Below are 24,186 nucleotides of genomic sequence, written 5' to 3' on the forward strand. Positions count from 1 at the left end.
CCAAAAAGTCCTAAAATGCAATACCACCAAATAAACACAACTTATTCTTGATTTTCCTGAACAATTTTTAATCAAATGTTCATTCGGTTGATAGTTATTATATCACAGCAGGCTCAGATATTTTGAATTATTTTACATGCGCATAAATGAGGATTTGCAGCTACATTAAATCTGAAAGCGACAATCGGGACGAAACATTCGATGCATCTCGTGTGAGCTGACAGTAAGAGACCCGCAGATTGAAGAGTATTTTTATTCATTATAACAATTTACTTATTCAGCTGTGACTCTGAATTTAACTGGACTTGTCCTCCATCGCTCGGTGGTAAAATGCTGCAGAGAAACACAAGAAAGACGAGACAAAGACCATCGGACCGGATCGCACAGAATGACAAGAGAAATGATGATTTCAGCACAGAGCGAAAGGAACTTTGATTGTAGGAGGTCTTCAGGTGGCAGGAACCTACCAAGGTCAACACTTTGCTTCAAGAGCTGAGATGAAGAGGTATTTACCACCGAAATAAAAAGCTACACAGCCAGAGGCCACTTAGCTTGAATAAAAAAATAAATCAATATCAAAAAGTAATCAATAGCTGCTTATTCAGCCCAGACTGCGATACCAATACCAACATTGTGTTCTACATAGAGATGATCTGGTATGGATTGTAACACATACAATATTTAAAAAAAAACAAAAACATTCTGTTGTCCATGGGCACCAGGCACATTAAAAATAAAAATAATTTCAGCTCTATGAAAATTGACACTAAAATACATCAGAATGAAAAAAAGCAAAAGTAACAGGAATCGACACAGTAAATGTTTGAAATTATCCCCCAACAGACCTCTGACGAAGGTTAACTGTGTGAAACTTGCAACAGAGAGATCCATTCATGGGCTTTAATTCGTGCCTTGGTGATGCATTTATTGGTTTGGACACATTTAATCTGATTAAAGTCAAGCTCGTCTAAAATCTAAACCACCAAGTGGCATAAATAAGTTCAATATCAAGCTGTGTTTTATTCGGTTTTTCACTTTTTTTCCTAATCAACAGCTATTTCAGTTTTAAAAAGTACTCAACATTGTTATGAGTGTTTTTTTCAGCATTTTACCACGAGTCATGAACAAACACAAGATCACACAAGGCCTTAAACCGGTTACACAACAACGCCCACTCGGGGTTAAACTGTGCGTCTGAAAAGATGAAGTTTACAAAAGCTGAGAGAACTTTATGACAAACTCAAACCCAGAAGCAGCAAGAAGGATGTGAAAAGGTGATTTTGTTTAAATCTCCGTGTCTAATCTCTGATGCACATTTAATTTAATCGTACAAACAAAATCCCTGGAAGCAACTTTAAAACGACACACAACTAGAATTAAGTCAAAACAAAGGTGACCGGTGGATTTTCTCTCCGTAGCAAGTTTCCAGTCCGTGCGAGAAATGACCAGTCAGCTACAAAAGGAGAAAATCCAAACATGATTCAGGTGGAAAGTGAGCAGCAGTTAATGGGCCCAAACTAAAAGTGACAAAAGCAGCATCACGGCTCACATAAGTGGAACAAAGAGGAATCACCGTGGAACAAAGAAGCAAAAAAATCATGAAAAAAAAAATCACAAATGAATTTCAGACCCCAAATGAAAACAGATGAGCGGCTCGTCGCCACGGAAACAGAACCATCGCGACCCGACCGGACAACTCCGTCACACGGGCCCGATAGTGAGCGTTAAGTGGGGATTGCACACACTGGTTTGGTCCAGATTGCACCCAAGCAGAGCAAATATTAACCCAAATCCAGAAGACGGCAAAAGAAAAGTGCAAAAACACGTGGGAACAAAATGTAAATGTGACATTTTGTTTTGTGCCTTAATGAGAAGGTTTTTACGCTCCTCACTTTGCACAGATCAGATTCATTCTGTCTCTTTGGTGAAGGTTTTCTTCACGGGCCTCATGTATGTCATGTATGTTATTTCAATTTTCTATTTAAACTCCAGCATCATATCTGCCGCCTTCATTTCACCTTTTAATGCACACGATACATATGTTGAACGTGATCAAAAAGGAGCAGGCGGGTGGAAACGTCTTGTTAGTGTTGTTCAGAATGAATCGTCAACGGACCAATCGGGACATTCGTTGACACGTGAGGGATCCACATCCGTCCTCTCCGACCAAGTTTAACCGATGAGCTCATGGCTCCCGACGTGACGGAATTAAATTAACAAAACCAACAGCAAATAAACATTTTAACATTTCCAGCTGGAATTGGCTTAAAATGAACCTTCAGCTTATTTGTCTCTTTTTCTTGAGTCCAATAACGTCGACCTGACTTCTGGTTCCAAAAGGCATTAATAGGGAAATATATGTGGCAACATTCAGATTTCTTTTCAATTGTTTATAGAAAAGTGTGTTTTGGGGACATAATTGTAGACAAAAATGACTTATTGATTTGAGCGGTGCGTCAGATCACTGCTTATTAAACTTAACTTCAGCATCCACAGCGGCTGCCAAACATAAAACTCCAACGACTCAACCGGCGGCTTGACGGGGAGCCGAAGAGGAGCCGGGCGGCTGCGGGTCCGTCTCCTTGTGACAGAGAAGACGTCCCAGAGAGCCTCCTCCACCATCTCACACTGCAGCAACAGGCTTTAAAAAAAGTTAAAAAGCAGCAAAAAGCAGAAGTAGCAATAAAAAAGTAAAACGGTGACTTTTTGTTGTTGTTTCGTTAGCGATTCTTTTTCACATCTCACGGAGCGAGGAGGCGGAGCGGCCCCCCGCCCGCGGTGCCGTACCGGCGGGTCGGGGCCGTGTCACCGTGGCGACGGTGTCCTGGTGGAAGACGGGTGGCGGGGTCACATGACAGCCTTCTTCAGTTTGCCCTTACTGAAGGCCTGGATGGAGCTCAGCAAGGCGCTGCGACCTCCTCCCGCTGCGTCAGACGAGGCCAGAGGAGGACGGGAGGACGAGTCCAGCATGGCGGCAGGGGGAGGAGGGGGAGGGGGAGGAGGAGGAGGAGGAGCAGCAGTCGGGGCTTCTGGGTGAAAGGAGAGAACAAAAAGTGTGAGAAAACTACAGAAAAAACCAGCACCAACAGATCAGAGTCCAGGCTGAACTCGATCCACCATCAGCTCCACCCGGCTAGCGGCTGCTGGACTAAATCCCCTAAATAGATTCACACAGAGCCCATCGCGCCGCTTCTCACAGCAGTGGCTTCTGGGACTTGCAGTTGTGTCTGACGTCTCGTAAACCAACGCCGCTTTCACGCCACCTCCGCGCCTGTTGGGGGTGCGTTGGGTCGACGGCGGGGCGAACTGATGGTGAATTGAACCGCGGGGCCTGGTGCCCTTGTGTTTTTTTTTCCCACGACGCAGTAAAAGCAGAAGCAGAGACTCCTGTTCAACTAGACGCGGTTTCAGCATCGAGGCGACGTAATGAAAGCACAGCCGTCGTTTGGCAACCACACCTGGAAACCAGCGCTGGCCGGTTTGAAGGCGATTTCCTCGTTGGGCAGAAACACCAAACACACGTGAAGATAGATTCGAGTGACTTTGTGATTATTTGAAGGCAGGGCTGATTGTCTCCAGGACGGCTGTGGGACAGAAGCACTTTCATTACATCTGGCAGCCTCGGGGGACTTGAATGAAAACACAATATTCAGATGACTCTTCAGTCAGGTCCACGCGTGAAGTCTGTGCCACTGGCCACCAACACGAGGACTAATATGACGAGCGATCAATTACCTGCAGGTTCCCCTCGTGATCGGAATGATTTGAACCCACGGCAGGCCGCAGGGAAGGAAATCGATCCCCCCCCCCAAAAAATGGTCTGGTCCCGTATTTATCAAGAAAATCCCTCCTAGACGTCGTGCTCGAGGTTTGACCTGAACTAAGATACTCGGAGCAGGAAGTGGATCTTTCATCATCCTCATCAGCGCCTTGTTTTGGGTTTTGGCAAAGAATTTACCAGGTCATTTTAGTTATATTATTTATACACGCAAGGCTATAACGCCAAAGGAAATGAATACATCTTTAACGATTAGACAATAATGAAATGTGCTACAAAAATATATGAACATACACCTGAAATGGCCTCCATTGCCAATTTTTAAAAAGGTTTGTATAGATTGATGAAAAATTGTTTTTGTATGATTGATTCTGTGTATAATTTTACTGTAAAAACCATCAAAGCTTGATCTATTACTGAAGAAAAAATGAATTAAAATCTCTACTGTTTGAAAGGTAAAGAGCAAAGATTCATTATTTTCTTCTTTAGAAACGTTCATTAAATGACCCCCCGCCCCCCCCTTCGGACTGAATTGATAAATACGGGCCGGGAACCAAATAAATAATTCAAAATGGGCGTTAATGAAAATAAAAAATGTGCTTCTGGTTCTTTCACAACGTCAATGGAAAAAGTTTTATCTGAATATCAAACAAATCCTTGTAAAAGATTTTCTGAAGGGTCTGCAGAGCAGCTTTAGAAGAGCGTAAAAGCGTCGGATCACAGGCGTCAGCTCGGTGCGTCCCTGAAGGAAAAGGTCCATCTGACGCGGCCTTCACCGCGACACACGAGCACACAACACAAAACAGGCGCACATGCTGCAGCGGAGCCGATCACAATCTCCAACGCCATCTGGAGAGCATTGCAGATTGTGAGGTTTTTATTTAAGCTGTGCGAGCACCCTCCTCCAGGCAAACAGACCCGTCGATGCTGGATGATTCTGATGAGACCGATTCCCACTTTTAGGCCTCCGGCGTCGTCTCCTGCCAAACTCACTTTATTCAGGTTGAGAGGGGAAGTAGAATTGGGCCCAGAATCTAAACTGGAATCAGCACCTCCTTGTTTTAATTTACCACCATTTCTTAGCAAAATATCTCCCTCATTTTATCCTGTTAGATGCATGTGAGAAGTAATATATATATATATATAGGGTTTGTGCCAAAACATCTAATACAGCCACGTCCTGCAATGAGGAAGTGTGTTAAAGCTGCATTCTCTGCAGTGACCACCAGGGGGCGACTCCTCTGGTACCTTAGAAGTCTCTCTTGATTTATTCCCTCAGTAAACATTGTAAACATGAGTTTGTGGCCTCAATCTCTAGTTTCAAGTCATTTTCAATGCAGCATGATGTTCATTTTGTAAATTAAGGTCCATTTAGAGTGAAGACCATAAGTCAGGTATGCTTTAGGGCGGGGCTACCTTGTGTTTGACAGCTATGCAAGCACGGAATAAAAGAAAGTACAATTGGCTGATATATTCCTTAAATATAAACATCAGTATCAGTAGGATTACGGTTACGCCATATTGGGAAGATAAAAAGGTCCTTTTCATTGAAGCACAAGTTGCAACACGGGACCCTGGACGTCTGAGTCCATCACGTCGGTCCACAGGATGCTCTTATCTCAACGTGTCCGACATGCAGCTGACGCACGGAGGCTCGTGATCGCACCCAATCCATTTTAAGTCCACGCATTCTTCACTAAAGGATGAGGCAGAACTCTGAGCGGGAGATTGCCGGGAAATCAGGGTGCACGACAGCTTTAAAAAAAAACACTAGTGACCTTTATCATCATCATCATCACCGAACATTATTAATCGTTTACGTTACCCAACGACACGGTCAGAATGGAGCATGCTCTACGGTGGAGACGGCACAGGAGAGAGAGAGAGAGAGAGAGATAGGATGAGAGTTATCTGTTCAGTGCACCAATCAGGATTTACACAGTATCTCCAGGACAAATAGGAGGGGAAGAGAGGAAATGAAAAGGTCAGGCAGGACAGGAAATAAGAGGAAAAGAGGAAACAAGAAGGACACAAATATACAGACAGGAACGTTCAGAGCATTTGTTACAGCATGATGTGAACGTTTGGTAATATTCTGTATTTAACAAACTCCAAGAGAGTAAATGTACTTTGTTAAGATTCCACCACTAGTAACAGAGCGGAGAATAGAAACACAAAATGAAATAATGAGCTTTTTGACAGATTCACATCTTCAGTAGAAGGCTGAGAGAGACGCGTTAATGAATGTTAACTGACAGATTACTATTATTACTTTAAAATAATACAACATCCGTGTTTCCTGGGTCCAGTTAGCCAGAGACCCAACGAAGTCAAACAGGTCGTCACATGGCAAGAGAAGAGGGACAGAGGGACAGACTGTCTCAGATGGAAACAGAGAAGAAGTTCAGGGCTAACGGTTAAGATGCTGTTATGGATCCAGGTGAGACCTCGCACACCAGAACGCCGGCAGGTTCCCAACACAGTCGGTCCGATACGTTCCACAACACAGAACCACCATGGGCGGGAGGGGGGACAGACAGAGGGACAGACAGAGAGACAGGGCCTACCTGTGGTGGATGGGGGTGTGGGGGAGGAGGGGCATGTGGGAGGTGAACTGGCTCCAGAACCTGAAGATGGGCAGAAAAACAGAAAAGAAGATTAAAACGTGGCCTCACAGAACAATTAGTAAGATTAGAAAGACGATTAGTAAACATCACGCAATAAAAATACAAAAAAGGTCTTTTCCTTCCATTCGTGAATGACGTGTTTGGGGAAATGGGATTGTGTTACAATCAATGGTTCCTGCTTCCCTTTGTGCGCGTTAAAGAACAAATAAGGACGGAAACAGAAATGTTTCCCGGGGGACATTTTTGGAAATCATGACATGTTTTTTTTAAAGTACATTTTGACTTTTTGACCGAGACAATAAAAGAGACGAGGACTGAGCACCAACTGGTGTAAACGAGCGTGTGAATATCTGATGAAACGGTTCAGAACCAGCAGCAGCAGCATGACGAGCTCATGAATCCGCCTGTAGAGACGAGGGAGGCTTCAGTTCGACTTGGACCCACCGGAGTTGTTGTTGTTTCTCACGGAGACGTCTTCTTCATTCTCGTAGGCCGACTGTCTGGACTTCTGCAGGGACGGAAGCCGCTCTTTAGATTTCATTGAAACGACGCGCTGGGGGAGTCGGAGCCACGGAGGGTCTCCGGGCTCAGGTGTCGTTTGTGGCTCACCTTCCTCGCCAGGCTCTTCCTCTTCTTCCTCTCCCCCTCTGAGCCGTGGTGGGACTGCGCTCGGGTCAGCCTCCTGTGCTGGTGGATCTGCGGGTCGCAATAACGGAACGAAATGCATCACAAATCCCTCAATTTAACAAACAAAAACAGACACAAATCAGTAGAGAGAACATTGTTGTCCCCATTAAGTTCATCAAGACACAAGAACACATTCAATAAATGTCTTCTCCTCATTTCTATTTCAGCAAACGTGTCAATTAAGTGGTGAATATCCCCGAATACTTTTTTTTATTTATTCAATTATGACAAAACCTCATGTTCAATAAGCCTTTTTTTGCGTAATTCAACTTTTCTGTTTCTAGAAACCAAAGTGTGGTCCTCCGCTGATTGACGTGTTCGCAGCATGAGAAGGTCGTGGGAAATGAAACCGTGAGGTTTTTCCACAGTGTTGTACGCTGCCAGGGTTGACCTTTGCCCTCCTCCCCCCTGGTCCCGGCATTTCACAGGATATTTGTTGATGGAGCCTTGAGGAAGAGAAAACAGAAGGAGGAGGCCCTCACCATCCTCTGCTCCTCCTGCAGCCTCCTCTCCAGACCCTCCTTGGCCGCCCTCAGCGCCTCCCTGAGCCTGCTGGGAACCTGCAGGAGAGGACGGAGGCTCACACGTCTGACGCTGCTGTGCCGTTTCATTTTGCTACTCATCGCGACGATGAGCTTTGCGCCTTTGAGCGGAAGCGCCGCGTCTCGAGGCGTCTCACCTTGATCTGGAGCTTCTCCGAGTGTCGGAGCGGGACGTCGGCGAACAGCCTGCGAAACACACACAAGAACAGGACTCAGCAGCTGCAGAGAGAGGGGAATTCTGGTTCCACGTCGCACGGTGGATCCCTGACATTAAACCAACAGAGCGGGGGGGGGGGTCTGGGAAACTCACGGCGTCCGGATGAGCTGCGACACGCTCGGCATCCCGCTCTTACAGGCTTCTGTGGACAAGGTGGACTGCAGCACCGACACTGAACACACACACACACACACACACACACAATAAATCAGAACTTGATGCAGAGGTCAGACCGTCATCGTGACATCATCAGTGCGCGTAGACGTGAACTGACCCACAGCGGCGGGGGGGTCGTCGGGGTACTGGTCGACGGGGACGCCGTCCGGCGGCCGGCCGTACATCATCTCGTAGAGTAAATGTCCGAAGCAGAAGACGTCGATGCTCTCTGTGGTCTGCGGATGGACGAGGGACCCTTTCAGAATCGGACTGTGAATAACGAACCTTCATCGTCGGACGTCCTCACATACGTTGATCTTGCGGAGCTGCGTGAAGGCCGGACGCAGCGCCGACGGGACTCCCAGGATGCCGTTCTCCACGTCGGCCAGTCGGCACACGCCGTCATCCACGATGACGTTGGAGGCGTGAAGGTGACCGAAGAACAGGCCGCCATCGTGGAGAAGCCTTAGGCCCTGCATGCGCACACACACACAGACGCTTCTTGTAAAAAGAAAAGAAACAGTGTGTGTGTGCGTGCGTGCGTGCGTGTGTGCGTGCGTGTACCTCCAGGATCTGGCGGCCGTACAGTTTGATGTGCTGCAGTTCGAGGCCCTGGCTCTTCTTGGGGTTGCAGTACTTCTTCAGGTAACTCTCTCTGGGTTTCACCTGCAGGAGAAAGTCGGTTTTTACTGGAAACTTTGGTTGTTCCACCAAACAACAACGAGGTGAAACTAAGAACGGTTGCTGGAGCAAAGCATAGATTCATGAGGCATTTGTATTTTACTCATGGCACGTTATACTTCTCTACTAATGATGTAGATGTTTATGAAGTGAACCTTCCTGCTGAATGAGTACTTTTACTTTGAATACTTAAGCAAAGGCTCTTCATTGAATCAGACACGAGCGTCTCAAAATCTGGAAAATGACAAGTTCAGCCCAAAAGTACTTCAGTTGAAGCCCAGTAATGCCTTCACCACACACACACACACACACACACACAGTGTACCTTGCAGATGTGGTCCCTCAGAGAGCCCCTCTCGCTGAACGGCCGGATGAGCAGAGCCGAAGACTCGCTGGTGCTGGAGAACAACAGCGGACAGAGGTAAGGAGTCTGAGGAAGAAGAAGAGTTTCATTATTTACACCAGTTAGAATGAAGGCTTCCTGCGTTGCTGGGCATCCGTCTGTATGTCTTCTATTATTCTCGTATGAAAAAAGGTGCGTTTTGCTGCATATTCTGTACGTAACATTTGAAATGTTCAAACAAATTCTAAAAAAGGTGAGATTCTGGTTCCACGGTTGAACAAATGTTGAGTGTCTGCGACTCGGTGGAAGTTACACAAACACACGGCACGTACAGACAGGCTGGTTAGCAGCTTCATTGCTGACTGCAGGTCTTTGTCGGAGAGGAATTTATCAGGACCCAGGTCGACCTACAAAACACACACACACACACACACACACCCATTAGGTTTAGTTTAAGTTTCACAGATGACACTTCTGCAGATACTTTGTGGCTTTAACCTCAGGTGCGTTTCATTGGAATGGACCACATGAAATGTTAATATTCAGTCAGCTGAGCAGAAAGACAAAATCAAGAGTTTACAGACTTTATTCTTTTTCGACCACGTTCTTTTTTTTCTGTCTGGAGGTTAATTTGGCGTCAGTGAATTTCATTTAATTGCATTTAATTTAATTTAATCAAACAGCAGCTAAATTTAGTCTCCACTGTGGGAAATGTTTCAGAGTCTGAGACATCCCTGGAAAGGAAATGAAAGAGGAACACCGTTCTTTCCTCTCTTATGTAAGAGTGTAAAATGTATCGTCGTTCAAAGAGTCATCGAGGAAATATTTCCACGTGTATTTGGGGGGTTTTTCTCAACCTGTTGAATTTCTATAAACTCACCCAGCTCAGCAGAAACCTCTCCTTGGGCTGCTCTTTGTTTTTGATCAGAAAATATTTCTTCCTGATCCGCCAGCCTTAAAAAAATAAATTTAAAAAAAGCATGTCACTATATTGACTATTTGATATACAGCCGATAATATAAATCCAACACAAAAAATAGATATTATTGCAGCTTTAACGGGCATTCGGGTACAACGACGCTGAAGTAAGCAGCGGCATGTGGTGTTAGCCGTTAGCATTAGCGCTGCAAACAGCAAGGTGAGGTTCAGAGTCCTACCGTTGTCTCTGAGAGGCTCCAGGACCTCCCACTTAAGGTCCGACCTGAAGAACATGGAGACCTGCTGCAGGGCGATCTCTGAGAGGGACGACATCCAATTAGCTTCGAAAGTAGGGGTGTAATGTGTCATAGAAAGACACGATTTAGGGCAATACTGGCAAAGGAACACACCTGTGTAGTTGGCGGAGTAGTTGTTTGGGTCGAGGAACTTCTTGACAATCAGCGAGCTGGAAAGCAAGGGATGCTGGGTAATTGAGTCCAGAAAGGCCTGCAGACCTCTCTGCCTCTCTGCTATGAACTCCCTGTCCATGTTTCCTATCAGCTTCTTGGGAGGAAGCGGGAGGCTGATGCCGCAAACCTGCAGGGATGGAGGGAGAGAGGGGGAGAGAGAGGGAGCAGATGTATTAAATGTTCAGTAACGTTCTCCCAGATACGGACAAACAAGTTTACTGGAGGTCGGGGTCGGAAGGCGACCCCCCCCAAAAGGAAATGAGCAGGCGAAAAACCTCAGCAGAAAAGCTGCCAACTTCCTGTTATCCAGGAATGATTTGACCTGAACACAAGACAAGAGGTCAGATCTGCTCCATTGATTATAGATTTACCAAAAGATCAATATGACGCCGATTTTTACCTGAAAAAATTCTGAGGATCAAAGGATTTTGATGTAAAATTACCGTGTTATAAGCATTTTGGAAAAGCACCAGTTTAATCTTTTAAATGTCCGCGACAACATCTGTATTCTCATTTAGCCACTTATTAACAAACATTTAAAGCTTCAAAATGACATCGATAACTTTGTTGAAGACAAAAATTGAAGATCTTTTCGAAATCGGGTTCACCAGAGAACTTATTTCAGCCTCATAACCATAAACACGACTCATTTCCAGGGTTTTATGGACTCCTGCGGCCCTCCAGCCTCCAACCATTAAGTCAGGAGACGTGTGCAAACCATTGAGTTCTCATTTAAAGGCAACCACCTGAAGCTCATCCAGTGCAGCAGAGCACAGCGAGGTCTTGTGACACTGACTTGGCCTCTGACGGCGCCGGCCGAGATCCACGACAGCAGCAACTATTCGACAGTAAACTTAAACGGTGCTGCTGTGTGAGTCTCACTTCAGCAGCGGCTTGAGTTCACGTCAGACATCGAGGACCCCGAAAACGTCACTTCTCTGCTCCTGCTGAAGAGTCTCAGAGAAACTCACCATCAGGCTGCTGTTGAGAACGTCGAAGTCACTGTAGCGCCGGATCACCTGCCAGCTGTTCTCTGAAGCCACGCCCCTCTGGACTCGCACGATGTACTCCTGAGAGAGAGAGAGGTCACAGCCATCACAACGTCAATATGCCGCTCTTCTTAAGAACTTGACACGGGAGTATAGATTTACATTTTTTTTTTTAGAGACGTTTTAATATTTCACAAATAATGCAATTAAATGTAAATCTATACAGTCACATGTTATAATAAGTAGGTTCATGATTATGTAGAAAACAACAAAGAACTTTTTTTATGGGGAAATAAGTCATAATTTACACAAAGGTTTGAATTATAGAAGAGGCGTGGTAATATTCATACAAATGGATGGAAAGTTCTCACTGAAAGCGGTTAAACGGGTTCATATTTCAGTGGAGTTTTGTTTCAGTTTCTCTTCCACATAAAAGGTTTGGAACACCGGCTGTTCAGCGAGGAGGATCCGCGAGTAAAAGGTTTTCATTTGAACACGACTACACGAGTAAACACAGTCTGCCTGAGTGAGTCATAAAGCTGCTGACCTTTGATCTGCAACAAAGGAAAACAAACGGATCAGCAGCGACCACCTCGAGTAGATCGGTGATCCACGCTGAGTCACTTTCGTTGTATTTAGTGTTCCGGCTGCATTCATCCAGTCACCACTTTTTTAAAGCCCTTACAGCCAATTCCCGGCCTAATGTTATGAAAATCATCCCAATAAGTTCCACGCAATGAGTACAACAAAAACATTTGTACAAAACAACTTATGTGTAAAAGCTATCAACAGAAAAAAATTAAATGTTTTATACCCGTGAGTATTATGCTTATAGGTGCAACACCACCAACGATGGTGCCTGACATTAGCATTAGCATGCTAACAGGCTAGCTCAGCTGAGCCCAGCCGGACTGTCAACAAACCCACTGCGTGTGCGTCCATTATCGGACAGACAACACTTGTTGTAATAAACACACTTTATTATTCCCGTCACGTAATCTGACCGCCCACGGGTCACGTTGCTTACGCGTCATTTCCTCCCGCACGAGCTCAAAGTGCACGTTTAAATGCAAATAAATGCTGAACGTAAGATTCAGGAGGTCCAACGTCCGGAGAGGAGTCCACGCCGAACCTCGCTAGAAAATCAACACGTTTGATTTGTGACAAGACTGTTATACCTAAACAGATATTTCCATTAGATATTCACTTCGTGATTATATGACGTAGAGAAAAAAAATCAAATGTTTGAATTAGATCTCAAAGTTGATAACAGGACGCTGTTAGCAGAGCTGTCAATGGGAGCAAATAACAATAACAATGCGTATTTTGTTACGGGGGGGGGGGGTGTATGCCACATGTTACAGAAGACCGTTAAAGATTCAAGACGACAATACTTTTTAGGACAACGTATCGGTCTGACAGCATGAAGAGGATATCAATGAGACGCATTGATTTCCGATTCTTCGCTTGAATGACAGCAGCGGTTCTCGGGGGCTTCACGGGACCCGCTCCGGTGGCTCCGCGGTCCGTCGCCCTCGACGCTCGGGTCCGATTCCCTTAAGATCAGCGGTTTTGCTTTTTGCAAAACAGCTTCCAGGAAATTGCTTAATCGGCGGCGGCTAGCTGGCGAGCGAGAGCCCGGGTCACCTGCCTACCTGTCCGATAATAGAGACACTACGCGGGTGTGAGACTGTGAGCCGACGCAGCGGGTGAAAGCGATCGGCTGCGGTGACTCGGGTGGAAAGAGGCGGTTTGTGGTTAACGGAAACCTCCACAACCAACGAGCCAGAGTGAAGCTTCTGTACCGGTCCGATAATGGAAACGGTGACGCAGCGATAACCCAAAACGCCCCCTTAAAAAATGAAAACGTAGCTAAAAACTAGCTAACGCCGTATTTCGTAACGTAACCGTCGTCCAGTTTGTTTTTCGCTTACGTTACGAAATACGGCGTTAGCTAATTGTTCTTCTGCCACCAGCAGGCACTCACCGTGTGGGACTGGAGGTTCTGGCTGGCTTCGATCACCGCCGTCAGAGGCACGGTGTCGTCCAGCAGCAGCCGGCCGGGGGTCGGCTTCTCCCGGAAAGACATCCCCGGAGGACCGACAGGCGAGAGTCCGATCTCAAGGGTCCGTCCGTCTCTCCCACTGAAACCACCGGGAAACACGCCGAGGCGGAGCCCCGCTGAACCGAGGAGGAGGAACACCAACAGCCCGCTGGAGAAGCGAACTTACCCGCTCGGCTGTTAGCTTAGCTTTACCGTAACCAGGATACGGCGGATCAGATAGTAAAGGCGCCACCACGCCCCCTGTTGGAATGAACCAGGTACTGAATGTGCTACAGCGCCCCCTGCTGGTAGGATCTAGGTACTGATGGGTTTACAGGGCCCCCTGTTGGTAGGAACCAGGTACTGAATGTGTTACAGCGCCCCCTGTGGAAGAAGATGGGATGAATCAGATCATTCAAATATTGAAAAATAAAAATAAGCAGAGAAAAAAACCCAGCGAAATAAATTAGACAAAATACAAAAAGCTCCTGTTTCAAAAGCTTTTGACTGCAGTTCATGTTCTTTTTCATCATCAAACATTACGTTTCCTCCTGGAATAAATACAAATTTTACAATTAACAGGGTTAACAGTAGCCACGATGGGGAAAATTTGGTTGGATGATTACCAACCACTTCATATATAAAATATTTACAACAAAACATTATGGTAAAGGGTTAGATTGTTGAGAGTTAATGCCACAAGATTCCAAAGGCGCCCTTGATTGTATACATTGGATTAACAGTGGGTGGCAAAAAAGGACATTCTCTTAAATATGTTGGATCTGACGCCCGAGTCCATGGCAGTGAAATACATATATTTACTGTCTTACTGTCGGGAATAAAGTGGGGAGAATTTAACAAGGCTGGTGATAATGAACTAGTGATCTTTTTCAGTGTAACAGGGACAGAAAAATTAGAATTGCTGCTTGACATTTCTTTTCCTTGAGTTACTTCCAAAAAGGTTATATTAGTAAAGTCCACCAGACCATTTCAATGCCAAGTTCAACCGTGAGAAAACGTGGACCATGTGCTAAATTTGAAGGGATATTCATCTTAAAAAATATTATATATATATTATTAAAATATTATTATATTAAAAATATAATAGATTGTAAACTGACAGTTTTCACTTTTCCCTTTCATCGGATATCAGGGTCTGAGAGCATCCAAATTTCCTTAGTTTATGGAGCCAAACGTCCCAAAACTATCAAAACATTGACCTGAAAACTGCTGAATTTAAGATTGAGAAGATATTTTATTGTATTCAACACATTAAAGAAACTACAAAGCAGAACTAATAAATGAAACATTTAAATAAATCATCAGAGTCTCTCTGCTAGACCTTTTTTCGTCCAGCAGCACCTGTTTCAGTCAAACGTCATCATAAACATACAGATTATCTTGAGTGACCACGGTTGTCTGCTGCGGCGCCATCTTGAAATCACTCCTTCTTATGCTGCTTATCGGGCATCATCACCATCACCTCCCCCTCCATCACCACTTTGTCCCTGACGGAGCACGTCACCGCAATGAAGGCGAACGCCATCTTGATCTTGCGGACCTCTGCTTCGGCCAGCACCTCCTCGCCGATGTAGAGCGGCGCCGGGAAGCGGATCTCCTGGTAGAGGAAGACGCAGCCGCGGCCGGGCATCCTGGTGCCGAGCACGGCCGAGATCAGGCCGTTGATGAGGACGCCGTGGACGATGGGCGCCTCGAAGGAGGTGGTGCTGGCGTAGGCCGGGTCCAGGTGGACGGGGTTGTTGTCGCCCGTCAGCTCGGCGAACAGCTGCACGTCGCGGGCGGAGAACGCTTTGGTGAGGGAGGCTCGCTGGCCCACGTGGAGCCGCCGGCAGGACGCAGGATGAGAGAGGCGCGGCCGCGGTTTGTTGAGGACGATCCTCCACAGGGACGTCATCCTGAAGAACGATGCTGCTGCTGCTCCTCTTTCAGTCCAGGTGCAGCTCTCGACTGTTTCCAGTCAATGCAAGAAGGAACGGAGACACCTGAAGTTCGAGAGGAGGAGAAACGGGTGTTATTGTCTTAAGAGAACAATATTCCCTTAATACAACAATTGTTTTTTTGGTTTTACTGATTAACAAATATTAGTGACCCAAACGTTCCATGAGCCAAATTTAATAAATCTAGAAGTGAAGGGACTCCGAAAAAGCCTCCGAACGGATGGGAGACTGAAGCAGCGTTTGGCTTTCTCTCTGCGGCTCACACGCACAAAACGCACAACATAAAAGTGAAGTCGGCTGACCTGCAGCACCCTGAAGGCACAGGCCCGGTTCTGGTAGAAGCCCAGCAGAGTCAGAGAGCTCCACAGCTTCACCAAACCCCTGACGACACAATAATTACATTTAAATTAATTTAAAAGAAAAAACATCTCAGGCAGAAATGAACTTTTCTTCTCGCCCTGCCGCTGAATTCACCTGCTGTAAACACGCAGAAGGGAAGTGAGGGTGTCTTCATCGTACTTCAACAGGTCAAAGGTCAGCGCTGCTCCCGCCTGGAACACAAAAAAAATAGAGCGGTGGAATGAAACCATGAAAGTACATGAAGTAATGTACTTTTTTTGTCAAGTCAAGTAATCCATATAGTACTACTTCCACCACTGTACAAATGCATACATCAAAACAACTAGGAGAGGTGCTAAAGAAAAACTAAAAATCAAATCAAAAGCAAAGAAAATCTGGAAAACCTCACAGTTGAATTTCAGGTACTTTTTCAATTCAACCAAGAATGAATCACTCTGGATCAGAATCATTTCAGAAGGTCACCACGGAGTAAGAGCACGACACTGCCGGAATCGAACCGCCGACGCGTTAACTACCTCACCTCTCCATAAAGGCTGTTCAGACCCGTGATGATGAACTGCTTCAGCTCCACTGCACTCAGTTTGGTAGACTCATCCTCCAAAACGCTGAAGAAAAAGAAAAAGAAAAAAGGTACAAACACATCAATACACACCTCTGTGTAGGCGCCGAGTGGCCATGGAGGACCAGAGTGGCGGTGACTTACAGGCGGACCTTCATGTAGTGGTACGGGGAGGCGTTCTTCAACACGACCCGTCGGTAAACCGCAGGTTTCTTCTCCGTGTCGGCGCCGCTCATTCCGTCAAAGCATCAGACACTGGCTGCAAACAGGTGCCTCGGCTGACCTCAAGACTAAAAATAACAAAAACACTGAAGGTTAAACGGACCTCGTGGAGGAGGCCCCGGCCCGTGTTCACGTCCTGCATCACTGAAAGCACCACATGTCAATAAATGCGGATCCTCCGGTGAAGACATTCCACAACAAATGCACCTTATTTTTGAGTAATATTCTCTAAAATCTACAATGAGCCACTGAGCTCGTTTTAAAAAAAAGTTTGCAAAATTTTAAAATATTTATAAGATCAGGATTTAGAGCTTCTAACGATCTCTTTAAAAATATACAAAAAGCAAAATAATTTTTTGAAAAAAATAATTTATATTTTTTATATATTTAATTTAATTTATAATTTAATTTCTTGCTGCTGAGAAACTAAAGCTGTAAAAGATGGATTAAATCAGTACAATACTCTGTATTGTAGGAGAGTAATGTATAAAATGGCATGAAGAAATGGTACTGAAGTACAACACAAACACCTTTTAAAAACGATTCATTAAATAAAATATATAAATACAAACTTTAATGGAACGTTCAATTTGTTTTTAATGAGCAAACAAAATAACCTGCTGCAACGCTTTGTAACATCACCTTGATGTATTCGTCGTTTTAACACCCACAACATTGACTTACAACAGTAAGACTTAAGTTATGACATTAATATAAACTCTTAAAGGTCGCTAACGTGACTTCAAACACCAGTTACCCGAGCTAGCTGACATTAGCTAAGCTAGCCGCTAGCTAGCTGCTACACTGGCAACTGCTACACGGTTCCGACAATAACCGTAAGCGAACGCTCATTAATTATCCAAAAACTAACCAAATAAACATGTTAGACGTCTCACAGCAATTAATTGACTCACCAACTAAGTCACGTCAACGTTGAGAAACAACTGCGCGCAGTGAGCTCCATGCACCGTTGACCAGAAGCTGCGCATGCGCAGTCACGACATCAGGATGCGTCAAAGAGGTGGTGGAATAAAAAAAAGGGATGTATCACTCTGTCCAGACGTCGGAAATCCAATAATCATAGACCACGATAAGGGAAGATAAAGGGAATATAAGGTCACCGGCACGAAGACATAAACGGCGAGAGATGAATAGACTGAGACAAAACTATATATATATATATATATATATATATATATATATAATTAGAGGTATATGAAATTAGATGAAGACAGCTTCTGTCAACAACATGAGTCAAAACAAAACGTGGTACAACATTTTACATTTTTGAAGATATTTATATTTCAATCAGAAGGGGAAAATTTCAGATGAGTTAGTATTGTTTTTATCATTTTCATAGAAAAAGCCTTTCTAGGGGCGGTGGAGAAGTTCATGCCTTGGAGTGGTAATTCTTAAAATGAATGAATGAATTAATATATATATTCTTGATAATGTATATATATTCTCGATGTGTCGCCTCGCAGATGTCTCTTGTTATACTACTTCATGCAAAGACAAAACACTGCACAAGTTTGCAATCAATCAGTAAGAGATTTATTTGGGTAGGCTTCAAATACTCTTTGTACTGTAAACAATTCTGAATAATCTAATCTATCAACCGTTAATCCCCAGCAGTATATTTTTCCTTCTCAATGTGTTTCCATAACGTATAAGTGCAGTTGTTTCACAGCAGGAGACTTCACACCCAAACAAACAACTGTCCTACACATGACACACACATGGACGTTTAAATACAGTTTATCTGAGAAAGAAATGTGCAAAATCTCAACCTGGAAAGTTTTCATTCAACGTATTAAACTACAGCCTCCTTTCTTCAGGTACAATCGACTGTCCGTCACACTTTTAGGCATTCATCTGATGTTCACAGATGTAAAAAAAAAACATTTCTATCAAACTAAAAAAAACAGCATCATCACCAGATATCAAGGTTGTACGTTTTGTTTTGTTTTCCTTCAGGAAAGTTTCTTAGTGTTTTCACAGCCGCCTTCCTGCGCAGACAGGAAGTCCATGATCAGCGTGGCGGTTTTCCTGGGCCGCTCCAACGCCACCGAGTGGCCGCACTGTTCCAGCAGCGTCACCTGGCAGTTTGGCAGCCGGGCCTCCAGCACCGCCGCCCCCGAGACGTCCACCACCTGAGAGAGAAAGACGGGGGTTGGCCAAAGCCAAAGTCGGTGTTTAAAAGCTGCAGCGTATAAATGTAAATGTTGCACCCGCGTGTAGACAGGCTAAAGAACATCACGCCGTAGGAACGTCGCTGTGGTTCTTCTGTACCTGATCCTCCGTCCCCCAGACGACCTGCACGGGCGAGGTGATCAGGTGCAGGTTGTCCTGCAGCGAGTGACGAGACTTTTCACCGACGATCTCCATGAACACTGAACAACACACACACACACACACACACACACACACACACACACACACACACAAACACACACACACACACACACACACACACACACAAACACACAATAAATCAAAGGAGCCCTTCACAAGCATGTGCAGCAACAGTTATGAAAGATGCCAGATATTGGGAGCATTTTCATTGCCTCTTGATGGCTCTCAACATGGCGACGCGTCAGCTAATGTAGCGCCACTAGCACTAACAGGGCAAACTACACCAAAGGTTCTGACAAAACAAACACTGTCGAGCAGAGAGGGACGAGGCTAAGGCAAGAAAGCAAGGCCAAACCCGGGACAACACACAGACTTCATTCCAGCTCAAACATTACTTGTATTTATTTTTACATACTTATTAGCTATTGGCTCCCTCATTAAAGTTCCATGTTGCTCCCTTAGAGAGATAAACAACAGACTGACTGACCTTCTTTGTAGAAATCATTGTTAGGGATCCTGTTGTCGAGGAGACCCTGCATGACCTGGCAAACACACACACACACACACACACACACAGACACGTCAAGGGGAGGTTGTATGGTACACAGTAGTTGCACTGATGATTTGATAAGCTGTTGAGAAAGCCTTGAGGGGACAGATCAACCCAAAAACACCAATTAATATTTATCCTCGTCCCTTTGGTGCTGTTTATCAATCCAAAGCGTTTTGGTGGATTTTGGAGGTATCGACTTGGCGTTGAGAGAAGACAACAGATTGATTTTTACAGACTTTATAGACTATACACCCATGATAAAAGGTGTAATAACTCAGTAACTACTTTGTCTATTTGTACAATTTCTATTTGTGGGGGTAAAGGGGAACCCCTGTAAGTGCCATAATGTGTGACAATCAGTTTAAATGTTACTACTTAAAAAAATGTAATCAATATTATGGTACTGGTTCTGGCTTGTTTGGCCCCCAATTGAGATCTGCTTGTCACCAAAGGCACAACTTCCCCTTTTATAAAAGGGTCTGAATCTGGATTCTAGGAGCAGGTAGCGCATCCCTGTACCTGTCGGTGGAGTTTGAGGGGAGTGTAGCAGCAGAGCTTCAACATGTCCTCCAGCTCCTGAGGAGTGGAGGGGATCAGAGGGATGGACTCCGGCTGCGGAGCTTTCTCCAGCTCCCTCAGACGACGGATGAACTCGGTTTCCGTCGGATAAACGAGACCTGGAGAAGGAGGAGGAGGAGAAGGAGGAGGAGGAGGAGGGAGAGGAGGAGGGCGTGTCCGTTACTCTCCATCGTCTAAGGTTTGAACACCTGCACGGAGGCCACCGAACCACCACGCGCTTTACCTGCCGGACACACCAGTGTGACGCCGGAGAGCTGAGCCGGGAAGCAGGCGGCGTAGACGCCGGCCACGTTCCCGCCCATCGACGTCCCCACCAGGTGGAAGGGGCGTTTGTCCAGGCCGATGCTCTGCACGAACTGAGAGACAGACACAGAGACAGGGGCGGCGTGTGTCAGACCCGGTCAGGAGTTTTAACTGAGACGAGCGAACAGAGCGTGACTTCAAAGAACAGGGAACGATGAAATCGAGATGAACCAGGCCGTCCCATGATGCCGGAGGCCCCAAAGCCTTCTTCTTTTGTGGTTTACGTTTGGTGCGAGACGTCCTGATCTCAGATGGTTTGAGGTCATTCAACTTTCCACAACAACCTCAGGATTATCCTTTATCATCGCTGTTTTCATTTCTCCGACCATATGAATGTTAGAAGAGGCTGGGGGGGGGGTTAAGGCCGGGAGGCGGAGTCAAAATGAAATGACAGCGCACTTGCTCCGTGAGACCAGAAATGTGGGAGACTTGTGTGAAAGTCTCACCTATTTCTTTGCGCACCAATGGGCAACTTCGTAGAAATACACATAGCCTCCAACTCTCAGTGTGATGCATTTAACACACACACACATACACACACACCTGGTGGACACGGGTCACCTGACCCTGAATGCTGTAGTCCTCGGCGCCGGTGCGACTCGTCCCCTCGTGTCCCGGCATGTCCACACACACCACGTGCTGGTCTCTCGGGAGGTGCTGGAGGGAAAAAAAACACACACACACACACACAAACCCAGAGACTCATTGTAACAAACCGGGTTGAACCACACACACGCGGCAGTAGTTCACAGTGGTCAACGGGGCGAGTGCTTTACGTTGACGACGGGCAGCCACATGTCCTTGCTGGCGGAGAAGCCGTGCAGCAGCAGCAGCGACGGCGTGGCGCCCCGCGGCGTCCCGCGGCTGCTGTAACAGAAGCGGTAGTTTCCGCGGCGCGAGTAGCGGACCTGCAGGCCGAGCCTCCGACGCCAGAACCTGCGGAAGGAGTTGAGCAGCGTGGGATTGAGGGTCAACTGAGCACCTTTTCTTCTTTTTTACTGTGTGTGTATTTTTTGTAAAAACTCAATACATTCTTGATTTTAAGGGTCTTGTGTGTGCAACATATTCGTCCCACTGACTCTGGGATGTAAGGAAGAACAGAGCGGATCAGTGAATGTTGACCTGAGCTGTATTTCATAATGATGAACCGTTATTAATGTATTAGTTCAGCCACAACAGGAACGCGATCTCTGCTTGATTCCACTTGATTATTTTTCTGTTATTGGTGTTTTTCCCGCTTGGGAACACAGCCTTTCCGCCGCAGGGTTTCATTAGTATTATTACTTATTATTTAACAATCGTATTTCATGCAACGTCTCCGTGGTCTCCAGCTTGACATTTCACGCAAATCATAAACCATAAACTAAACCACCGTTACATTACTGTGACTCAACACTCTGTGTGTGTGTGTGTTTGTGTGTGTGTGTGAGAGAGAGAGAGAGAGAGAGAGAGAGAGAGAGGGAGAGATAACCTTCCCTGAAGCTAACATGCAGTTTTTTTACAGTTTAGAATAAAGTCCAGTGGGCCAGGTCACACTAGAGGCCCCGCTCCTTCACAATAAAAGCCCATTTCAGAGGCAGTGGCGTTACGAAGGCTGTAAAAGACTCCTGATTACTGAGATAACATTCAGTTGTCGGATCTGTTCCTCTGATTCATCATCGCTTACATCATCATTTCGACTTGGTAGACATTTGGGCAAAAGGTCACAATCTTACGTTAGGAACAAAGGGTATTGTGGGAGGTCTCAGTTACGTCAGTTTGTTCCATGTTCTATCAAAGGTTGATTTGATGAACAATGTACAACAAATATTAGTGTAAGGACCTTTTCCGGTTACCTGAGAGGAAACGATAATTGACTAATATTAGAACTTATGGCTTTGGAAGTTAAGGATAGATAGTTAATAGATACTTAGACAGTTACTATTAAAAGTAATTCTATTTAATAAAAAGGAAGGGAAATAACTTTAATGAACAATTCGCCAGCTAAAGTAGATTTGTCCATTTAGAGGAACAGGTAAGTAGATACATCACCAAATGCACTCTGATTTTTTTAACGATATGAACATGTGTTACAACTCGTGTTGACCTGTCAGAACGTTATCATACGTATATGTTTACCAGTTGTACGCCTTGAGGAGGAATCCAGGCCAGAAGAGGAAGGAGGTGATGAAGACGAAGACCGGAAGAACCAAAATACCTCCTGATAGCACTATCAGCTCCATCTTTGCACGGCCCTTCAAAATAAAACAAAGTCAGACATTGTCATTTGCTGAATAGTCGTTGCTGACACAACGTCCCATCAGCCTCCTCTGCGACGGACCCATGGGACCAGCGGGATGCTAAGAGTCCAGTAAGACCAGTAAGTGACTCCTCACTTTGGAGTTTAATATTCAAAAACATAAGGCTGTTTTTTTTTAATTATGGAGCATCAATGTGTTCCTCCAGAATAACAACAGCTAATGAGGTCAGTTTGGTATTGTTTTAAATCATTTTTTTTCACACATTTGTTCTTATATAACTGACAAAAAACGTTGTGTATCACAAAGCACTTCTATTTGAAATATCAGTGTTATTTGAATTGCTTCAAAAAATGACGATGGTCTGTGTGTCCAAAGTTCTTTCCTCCTATAAAATCCAAAGTATAAACATATATTTAAACAATTTTGCCAAATTGTTGATGAATACAATGTGAGAAAGAAAGTAGACCTTGAGTTGCCCTTGTTATTAAAAAAATATTACATAAAAGTTACATAAAACTATCAGTTTCGAAATGAAGTGGTCAGTTGTGTAAAAGTAAAGTAGCCGAAAACAGAACCTCCAGCTTGTTTCCTCTTACTTTAAATCTTTTTTCACTGAAGGTGCAACAGAAGAAGTTAAATCAACCGTGTGAGCCGGCGGATGAAAACACAACATGTGAGACATGTGAACCCCGATGAAGGGCCTCACATGTGAAACACGTGAAACACATGAAACGCGACACCCGACACGTTAAGAACAAACGCAGCGAGCTGCACATGGAGACACACACAGCTTGACTATAACGTCATGTTTACGTAATGAGCTGCACAGAGAAAAACGCACTGTACCTGTCGGACTCCTCTTCAATGTGTCTCTGCAATCTGTCCTCCATTCAGTCTCCTCCTCCTCCTCCTCCTGCTCCTCCTCCTCCTCCTTCTTCCTCCTACTCTTTCACCCGCATTACACAACAGCCCTTCATCTGCGCTTAAAGGGAGAGGACACCCGAGGCCAACCGCAAGCTGCGCGTTGCCGTGGCAACGGAGATGCAGATCGATCGAATGGGTTTCAGAATGCCTTTGCCTCGGCTGTTCGATTGGTCGTCCTCTGGTTGACCTTTGACCTCCAAATACGAGGAAGACCTTCGCGTGGTTTTCAATTAAAAAACATAGTTACATTTATGACAGAAACATTCAGTGGTTTAAATAGACAAAATAGAACGTGAGAGTCATGAGATGAAAAGTTAGAAACGCCACAAAGCTTTTAAACACTTAAAACAGTTATAACTGACACACTAGAAGCTGGGCCTCTTCCTCCTGTGGAGCGGTGCCTCATCACATTAACGATCTACTCTTTGACATTCATGAATGAAGTTGTGCAGACGTGTCGACATCTAGTGGCCTGTCAGTGCAACATGATATTGAACGAAAATAAATATTACACAAGAATGATTTAGGGTTTTCTGAAGGAGAAATACATAAGATGGAATGTTTTCAATCAACGTTATAATCTAAAACAGAGAGACACACACCTTGTTTTGATGCTGTGTGTCTACATTCTTTGGTGCTGTAGAATATTAGAAATAAACTGACAACCCGGTTCATAAATTA

The 24,186-nt window shown here is 45.1% G+C and overlaps 4 protein-coding genes across 10 annotated transcripts; all 4 read right to left on the reverse strand.

The window, feature by feature from the left end:
• Window positions 1-51: 51 nt before the first annotated feature.
• pxk (PX domain containing serine/threonine kinase) lies at window positions 52-13,668 on the reverse strand. Of its 6 annotated transcripts, none has more exons than XM_062564002.1 (18): window positions 13,396-13,668; window positions 11,391-11,489; window positions 10,360-10,546; window positions 10,189-10,266; window positions 9,912-9,985; window positions 9,364-9,438; window positions 9,014-9,118; window positions 8,572-8,673; window positions 8,319-8,480; window positions 8,126-8,243; window positions 7,945-8,023; window positions 7,772-7,820; window positions 7,575-7,652; window positions 7,015-7,101; window positions 6,850-6,913; window positions 6,346-6,405; window positions 5,604-5,632; window positions 2,981-3,026 (listed from the first exon to the last, which is right to left on the reverse strand). In XM_062564002.1, the coding sequence occupies exons 1-17, from the start codon at window positions 13,495-13,497 to the stop codon at window positions 5,616-5,618; spliced, it is 1,536 nt and encodes a 511-aa protein (XP_062419986.1). In that variant the 5' UTR covers window positions 13,498-13,668; the 3' UTR covers window positions 2,981-3,026; window positions 5,604-5,615. The 6 variants fall into 6 exon arrangements, with proteins under 6 accessions (XP_037347192.2, XP_037347190.2, XP_062419988.1 ...); XM_062564003.1 differs by having other exon boundaries at window positions 3,012-3,029; XM_037491295.2 differs by lacking the exon at window positions 5,604-5,632 and having other exon boundaries at window positions 52-3,029; window positions 6,850-6,910.
• An 886-nt stretch (window positions 13,669-14,554) lies between these two features.
• LOC119230215 (hydroxyacyl-thioester dehydratase type 2, mitochondrial-like) lies at window positions 14,555-15,367 on the reverse strand. Its single transcript, XM_037491303.2, has one exon. It carries the CDS (start codon window positions 15,365-15,367, stop codon window positions 14,894-14,896), a length of 474 nt encoding a protein of 157 aa, XP_037347200.1. The 3' UTR covers window positions 14,555-14,893.
• On the reverse strand, window positions 15,318-17,602 carry rpp14 (ribonuclease P/MRP 14 subunit). The gene is made up of 6 exons (XM_037491304.2): window positions 17,466-17,602; window positions 16,474-16,619; window positions 16,291-16,375; window positions 15,885-15,961; window positions 15,713-15,791; window positions 15,318-15,455 (listed from the first exon to the last, which is right to left on the reverse strand). Exons 2-6 carry the CDS (start codon window positions 16,563-16,565, stop codon window positions 15,399-15,401), a joined length of 390 nt encoding a protein of 129 aa, XP_037347201.1. The 5' UTR covers window positions 16,566-16,619; window positions 17,466-17,602; the 3' UTR covers window positions 15,318-15,398.
• A 487-nt stretch (window positions 17,603-18,089) lies between these two features.
• Window positions 18,090-23,557, reverse strand: LOC119229919 (monoacylglycerol lipase abhd6-A-like). Of its 2 annotated transcripts, none has more exons than XM_062564008.1 (9): window positions 23,428-23,557; window positions 22,460-22,575; window positions 21,118-21,277; window positions 20,885-20,998; window positions 20,262-20,394; window positions 19,979-20,136; window positions 19,394-19,448; window positions 18,844-18,944; window positions 18,090-18,704 (listed from the first exon to the last, which is right to left on the reverse strand). In XM_062564008.1, the coding sequence occupies exons 2-9, from the start codon at window positions 22,561-22,563 to the stop codon at window positions 18,525-18,527; spliced, it is 1,005 nt and encodes a 334-aa protein (XP_062419992.1). In that variant the 5' UTR covers window positions 22,564-22,575; window positions 23,428-23,557; the 3' UTR covers window positions 18,090-18,524. The 2 variants fall into 2 exon arrangements, with proteins under 2 accessions (XP_062419992.1, XP_062419993.1); XM_062564009.1 differs by lacking the exon at window positions 23,428-23,557 and adding an exon at window positions 23,178-23,338.
• Between the last annotated feature and the right edge of the window lie 629 nt (window positions 23,558-24,186).

Source organism: Pungitius pungitius, chromosome 8, assembly GCF_949316345.1.
Source record: "Pungitius pungitius chromosome 8, fPunPun2.1, whole genome shotgun sequence".
Classification (NCBI taxonomy): Eukaryota; Metazoa; Chordata; class Actinopteri; order Perciformes; family Gasterosteidae; genus Pungitius; species Pungitius pungitius.

Coding starts and splice junctions, on each gene's coding strand:
- pxk (XM_037491293.2), bottom strand. CDS start 13,497: ATGTCTTTCCGGGAGAAGCCGACCCCCGGCCGGCTGCTGCTGGACGAC. Junction 9,439..9,911: donor AGAGGTTTCTGCTGAGCTGG/GTGAGTTTATAG, acceptor TGTGTTTTGTAG/GTCGACCTGGGTCCTGATAA. Junction 9,119..9,363: donor AGCTGCTAACCAGCCTGTCT/GTACGTGCCGTG, acceptor CTTCTTCCTCAG/ACTCCTTACCTCTGTCCGCT.
- LOC119230215 (XM_037491303.2), bottom strand. CDS start 15,367: ATGACGTCCCTGTGGAGGATCGTCCTCAACAAACCGCGGCCGCGCCTC.
- rpp14 (XM_037491304.2), bottom strand. CDS start 16,565: ATGAGCGGCGCCGACACGGAGAAGAAACCTGCGGTTTACCGACGGGTC. Junction 16,376..16,473: donor CACTACATGAAGGTCCGCCT/GTAAGTCACCGC, acceptor CTTTTTCTTCAG/CGTTTTGGAGGATGAGTCTA. Junction 15,792..15,884: donor CTTCTGCGTGTTTACAGCAG/GTGAATTCAGCG, acceptor TTGTGTCGTCAG/GGGTTTGGTGAAGCTGTGGA.
- LOC119229919 (XM_062564008.1), bottom strand. CDS start 22,563: ATGGAGCTGATAGTGCTATCAGGAGGTATTTTGGTTCTTCCGGTCTTC. Junction 21,278..22,459: donor CTCCTCAAGGCGTACAACTG/GTAAACATATAC, acceptor CTCCTTCCGCAG/GTTCTGGCGTCGGAGGCTCG. Junction 19,449..19,978: donor CCCTCAAACTCCACCGACAG/GTACAGGGATGC, acceptor TGTGTTTGCCAG/GTCATGCAGGGTCTCCTCGA.